Source organism: Podarcis tiliguerta (assembly GCF_965153285.1).
Source record: "Podarcis tiliguerta genome assembly, chromosome: 14".
In the NCBI taxonomy this organism is placed as follows: Eukaryota; Metazoa; Chordata; class Lepidosauria; order Squamata; family Lacertidae; genus Podarcis; species Podarcis tiliguerta.
Genome location: NC_139547.1, coordinates 27,400 through 34,159, shown reverse-complemented (window position 1 = coordinate 34,159; position 6,760 = coordinate 27,400). Strand labels below are relative to the sequence as shown.

The following is a 6,760-nucleotide window of genomic DNA, read 5'->3' as shown; positions in this document are numbered from 1 at the left end:
GCTTCTCCTCGATGATTATGACGGTTTTTTCTGTGGTTTGGGTTATTCTGCTTCTATCGTGTTTTGTGGAGAATTTGGCATTTTGGCGATGGCTTTTCACAATTTTTGTGTCTCCTCCGGTGTTTTGTCATTTCTGGGGTGGGTTTCCAATTTTTGCCCTTCTGATGGCATTAGTGTCATATTTATGTCTGATAATTTTGAAAAGCAAGTAAACCACCCCAAACCAAGGAAACCACCCCAAACAGAAACTACATGAAAAGAACACAAAGAAACAAGTTAAATACTGAAAAGCAATTCCACCAGAAACAACCAAACCAGTGTAAACTTATCTGCTATGTATTGTGTGCAAGTCATGTTTCTAGTGATTTTGCTTTTCTTGGTGTTGTTTGTTCAATTAAGGGTGACTTTGCTTCACCTCAATTGGTTTTAATGATTCTGATGTTTCTTCTTTGTTTTGGGTTATTCTGCTTCTTTCAAGTTTTGTGGTGAATTTGTCATTATGGTGATAGTTTTTCATTGTTTTTGTATCTCCTCCGGGGTTTCCTTGGTTAGGAGTGATTTGCTTCCTTTTTGAAATGATCAATAACATAAAATTGACACAATACCATTAGAATCACAGAAATCTTGTTTTGTTTAGGGTTAGGGTTAAGGTTGGGTTGGGGGTTGTGTTTCGTTTAGGGTTAGTGTTGGGGGTAGCATTAGGGTTAGGGTTAGGGTGAGGCTTAGGCTTAGAGTGTATGGTTTAGGGTTAGGGTGTTAGGGTTATGGGAAGAGGGTTTGGGTTGGGGGGAGATGGTTAGGGTTAGTGTTAGTGGGAAAAGGTTAGGGGTTAGAATTAGAAGGTAAGGGTAAGATGAAGGGGTTGTCAGGGTCAGGGTTAGGCAGAGGCTTAGCGTTAGGGTCTTGTTTCGTTTAGGGTTATGGTTAGTGTTAAGTTGTGGGTAAACATATCAGACTACACAGCGATTCTTCAAACAGCTCTTGTTTATTCAGAGGCCAGAACAGAACTGAGCTGAAGGGTTCAGTCAGCCTACTTATATAGAGCTCCAGTACACATAATTGTAACAACTTTCAAAACTATCCAATCACTGAACGTCACTTTTGATCCCTTATTTGCATAACTATCTACAGTATCCCCCTGCTGGCCCAGGGTGAGAACTTCAGTACATAACACCCCTCCCCACCGAGATAAGGTGTTAGTTACAATCGTAATGGTTTCCTTATATACAGCACTATGCGTAATGGTTCAATTAGGCACAAAAGCATATTGGTTACATTTCACATACTTCCATTAGACCAACAGTATCACATGTCCAACAACATACTCCTTTAAATAAGTTGGGCGCTTGGAAACTCTACCAGACTGCCGGGGAGCGGTACCCTAGAATCCAAGTCCCCTGGAATCACTGCTGTGGATGGAACCTCCACAAGTGGAGTTGGTGGAATGTCAGGCACGGCAGTGGTCTGAGTCTGTGGGAAGTCCGGCAGACCCTCTGAAGTGGCTTGGTTCGGCTCCACGCCTGCAGTTTGTGAGAGAGGTGTAGGTGGAGCCTCGCCATCTGTAAGTGTCTGTTCCAGAGCCATGAGCGCAGTTGGGGGCACTGCGGTAGTGTTCAAGTCCCCAACCCTGCGCCTAAGCTGGTCTATGTGCTGGCACCACAAACGTCCATCTGCGAATGCCACCTGGTATGAGCGAGGTCCAGTGACTCCCACTACTGTGGCTGGCACCCAAGGAATGTCCCCCACAAAGTTTCGGGCAAAGACCTGGTTTCCTGGAACAAATTATCGTGGCGCATTGACACAGCCTGGGGGTTTGGCCACGGCAAAGTTCGGGTGTAGCCGGTCGAGCGGAGACCTGAGGTGGCGACCCATAAGCAGTTCGGCAGGACTCCGCCCTGTGGCCACATGAGCGGTGATGTGTTGATGTGTTGCACGAACAAGTATTCAGCAACCCGCTCATGCCAGTCTCCCTGGTCCAGGCATGCCAGTGCCTCTTTTGCTGAGCGCACCATTCTCTCTGCTTGCCCGTTGCTGGATGGATGAAATGGTGCCGTTAGGGCATGGCGGATGCCCAGTCCCAAAAGGTATCGCTCAAAAGTGCCTGAGGTGAACTGCGGTCTGTTGTCAGAGATGAGGACATCAGGACACCCATGCGCTGCAAAGAGGCCTCGCAGCACCCGTATAACTGCCTGGGTAGTGGTGGAGGGCATCAGGGCCACCTCCAGCCATTTGGAATAGGCGTCCACCACTACCATAAAGGTCCGGCCGCGAAAGGGGCTGACCAGATCAATGTGCACCCTTGACCAGGGTGTCTTGGGCGTCTCCCAGGTGTGTCCCTTAGCTGCCGGTGGCACCGGCCTCAATTCTTGGCACGCTTGGCAGGCGGAAACCCAGGCAGTGATGGCATCGTCCATGTTAGGCCACCAGACGTAACACCAAGCCAACGCCTTCATTTTGATGATTCCTGGGTGGCCAACATGCAGAGCTTCAAGGATGAGTTGACAGAGTCTTTGAGGAATCACGACGCGGTCTCCCTACAGCAGACAGCCACGATGACCCGAGAGTTCGTGTTGTCTGGTTGCGAAGGGCTGGAACACCGATGCAAAAGGCCCTTGTGGCCACCCCCCACACCCAGTTGAGCACATGGCTGATGGTGTGATCCTCGGCAGATGCGGAGGCCACAGTGGCAGCCGATACAGGCGCTGCTGGAAGATCCTCAGGAGGAGCGATGAAGCTGGAACCAGGTCTTCCACAAATGCTGGAAGAAGGCAACGGCTGAGGGCGTCGGCATGGCCCATCGATTTCCCTGGGCGATGGACGAGCTGGTAATGGTAGGCAGCCAGGAAAACAGTCCATCGCAGCATGCATGGCGAGAGGACAGGTGGAGTTGGTCGATCATCGGCGAGGAGGCCCAGGAGCGGCTTATGGTCGGTGATGAGGTTGAAAGTCCTGCCGTAGAGGTATTCATGGAACCTCTTCACTCCAGCCACAAGTGCCAGTGCCTCCTTGTCGAGCTGGCTGTAATTCTGTTCAGTCAGAGATAGCGTCCTGGAAAAGTAGGCGAGCGGTGCTTCTCTTCCGTCTGGTGACTAAGGACAGCGCCGATGCCAAAAGCTGAGGCATCGCAGGCAAGGAAGAGCGGCCTGGCTTCACTGTACTGTACCAGCACACTGTCCAATGAAAGGAGAGCCTTGACCGCGTTGAAGGCCGCCATTTCCCGATGACCCCAGGACCAACGTGTCTTTGTGCTGAGGAGTCGGTGGAAAGGCTCAGCCACCGTGGCTTTGTGGGGCAGGGACATGTTATAAAAGTTCAGCAGTCCCAGGAACGCCTGCAACTCCGTCTTGTTCTTTGGGATGGGGGCCTGCTGGATAGCGTGGATCTTGGATGTGGTCGGGTGAAGGCCGGAGGCGTCGATAAGATAGCCCAGGAACTCCACCTCTGGAACGGCGATCTGGCACTTCTCCCTCGTTACCTGGAGTACAGCCTCCTGGAACCTGGTCAGCACGGCACGGAGGCGCTCGAACAGCTGCTGGTGTGAGTCTGCAGACACCAAGACGTCATCAAAATATGGTATCATGCCCGGAAGCCCTTGCAGGAGACGCTTCATAAGGCTTTGGAAGATGCCAGGAGCCACACTGTCAGAGCTGGCTCCAGGTCCCAGCTCACAGAGGACCAACGCTAGCCGGTAGTAATGTACAAAAGTCTTTATTGAAGTACAGTTTCCATTTTCAATCCGCAGCGCCCCAGCTCTACGTCTAGGGTTAGATCGGCGAAGCTCCATGATGTTGGATTCCAAGCCTTTATCAGCAGAAACTGGCAACTCTCCCAGGCACCCGGCTTGGTCTCCTGTTGACCTCCCGGTCTGCTCTCCCGGCAGGGACCAGGCAGAGGTCGCGATAGGCGATCCTTCTCAGCGTGAGAAGAACACACCACTCTTTCCTGCCCCCCCGGCAGGGGAAAGAGATAAGACAGAAACGTATTTACATGGCTTTATTCCTGTCTTTGCAGTGTTACAGAAAATATGTCTGCTCTCCTCAAACTCCAGCAGACGACTCCACAAGCACTTCCTGTGCAGCTCATATTACACTCTGAGCTAATTCCGGTGCTGTCTGTTTCCCACAGACACTCCCAACATCACATGACTTTTCCAAGCAATCAGCTTGCAGCATCATTGCTTCAATATCGTAACACATCTGAATCTCCGCCCCCTGTACACCAGTTTAAGATTCTAGCCTTACTCCACCTCTTCCGTCTCTCCTTTCTCCTCTGGGTCCTGCTACCCCCCGGGGTCCCTTCCTTCCTGGATTCTTCCGACGCTGACGTTGACCCCCCTGACTCCTCCCGCTCTTTTCGGCGGGCTTTGGGACCTGGCTCCCTATCCGGGCTGCCAACTGTGCCGCCCTCCTGTACATTTGAACTTGGCGCGCGCGCCCAGCCTTCAACCTTCCTCTCGACCGTTTCCTCGCTCCCCGATGGAGGCGTGGCCAATCCTGACTCATGTCCTCCCGCTGGCAGTGTGCCGCCTGATCCCGATGCCTGGGACTCCTCCCCCCTACTGCACTCTGGTGTGGACGCTGGTCCTGATTTCCAACTGCTGCTCTCTGAGTCCCCTCTGGCCCCTTCTTCCTGGGGTGTCCCCCTAGGCACCCCCCTTGCCCTGACCATGGGAGCCCCTTTCTGTGAATCTTCCGATTCGCTGGAAAGACTCAGAGACCTCGGACCGCTGTCATCGCTAACATTTCCTTCGGACTCCTCCCCCTCGCTCTCTATTTCCTCCTTTTCCTGTGCCTCTGCTCCTGAACCCCTGACACACACTCACCCCAAACTGCAACTGGCAGCAACGGAATGCCCCTCGGTGGGTGACGATCATCTGGGCTTCAGCAGTGGCATCATCAATGGGCAATTGTTGATAGGCTTGGGCAAGGTCCAGCTTAGCAAAGACCTTACCCTCACCCAGGGAATGCAGCAGGTGTTGGACAACAGGAACCGAATAAGCGTGCTGCTGAAGTGCCCTGTTGATCGTGCACTTGTAGTCAGCCCAGATTCTCACCAACCCGTCTGGCTTGACAGGCGTGACGATGGGGGTTTCCCACTTGGCGTGGTCAACTGGCTCCAAAACTGCTTGGGCGATCAGCTTGTCCAGTTGTTCGTCCACCTTAGCCTTGAGAGCAAAGGGAACCTGGCGTGGCTTTAGCTTGATGGGGGCGACTTGTGGATCAAGGCTAAAGGAGATGGGCGTACCTGTATATTGCCCCAAGTGCCTTCAAAAACCTCAGCAAAGTCTTTGACCAGACCCTCAGTCTCTGCGTTAGAGATGCAGTTGATGCCGGTGACTTCCATCAAACCAGTCTAGCCCTAGGAGGCTTGGCCGCTGACCTTCGACCACCACCAGTCAGAGCAGGCCTGAAAAATCCTTGAAGGTGATCCAGAACCGGCCAACGCCTACCACGGGAATGTCATTTCCCTGGTAGTCTCTCAGGTGTACGCGGTGAGAGTCGAGTTGCCTTTTAGACACTCTGGGTACCAGTCTTTTGATGGTGCTCCAAGACACGATGGACAGGGCAGACCCAGTGTCAATCTCCATGTCACATGGAGCTCCTTCAATGAGCACCGTGACGTTTAGCTTGCGTCGCGTAGGCGAGTCGGTTTGGCCAATAGTGGTTCCAGACGGGCAGTGGCGGTTGGTGAGAGCGAAACAGCTTTCCTTGGCAGACTGGAGTGAAGACTTGGACTTGTGAGTCGGTGAAGGGGGGGTGCCGGACGGAGCCAATCGGCAGACCTTAGCAATGTGGCCCCTTCTGGAACACTTCCGACAGATGGCATCTCTGAATCGACACTTGGCACGGGAATGGTTGCCTCCGCAGCCGGCACATTCCGGTTGGCCCTTGGACTTCTGTTGGAACTTCCTGCACTCCCGCTTTGTCTGGTGCACATCATCGTCTTCACTTGAGGATGCCTCCTCACTGCTGACCTCTTCGTGATGCACTGGAACTGGCTTCCTAGCAAGACGCGGTCTGCTGGCTTGAGGATCAACAGCTTCTGAGGCCACGGCCTCCTCAATGGCTTTCTGCAGCGTGAGGTCTGGTTTGGTGAGGAGACACCGTTGCAGACGGATGTCCCGGACCCCGCAGACGATTCGATCCATCAGGGCATCATCTAAGTCTCGGAACTTGCAGTGCATTGCAGCCTGTCGGAGGGTGGCAGTGTAGTTGTTAATTGACTGGTTCCGGTGGTAGAACGCATGGCGGGCAGCAATCTTGGACGGCTTTGGCGCGTAGTGGTTGAGGAGCTTCTCTTGAATCGTGTCCCACAGTGCTGCCTGGACTGCTTCAGGTACAAGCTGCTTCAGGTGCAAGCAATGCTCATGCCATCTCAAACACCTCAGGCCCACAGAGGATTCTTCTTCTATGTAGATGGAACCCAAAACAACCTGTTTTGCTTTGTTTAGCCTTATTACACTTCGTTTTGCTATTTGTGGGTGAATGACCACCGAAAGAACAATCAAAGCTTATTGGTCCTCTTTCTATACAGATGGAACCAAAACACCTATGCTTGATTTGGGCTGATAACAAACATTTCACTCTGCGATTTTTGGGTGAATGTGCATTCTAACCCCAAAAACACCAATTTGAAATAAGCCCAATCAGAGCTTTATCATCTTCTTTTTATGGACAGTGGTGCCCCGCAAGACGAAATTAATTCGTTCTGCGAGTTTTTTCGTCTAGCAAATTTTTCGTCTTGCGAAGCACGGTTTCCC

At 52.3% G+C, this 6,760-nt stretch overlaps 1 protein-coding gene across 1 annotated transcript; it reads right to left on the bottom strand.

The window, feature by feature from the left end:
* Positions 1-1,384: 1,384 nt before the first annotated feature.
* On the bottom strand, positions 1,385-6,402 carry LOC310664164 (uncharacterized protein). The gene is made up of 2 exons (XM_083412849.1): positions 4,817-6,402; positions 1,385-3,638 (listed from the first exon to the last, which is right to left on the bottom strand). Exon 1 carries the CDS (start codon positions 6,182-6,184, stop codon positions 5,396-5,398), a length of 789 nt encoding a protein of 262 aa, XP_083268975.1. The 5' UTR covers positions 6,185-6,402; the 3' UTR covers positions 1,385-3,638; positions 4,817-5,395.
* Positions 6,403-6,760: the final 358 nt, after the last annotated feature.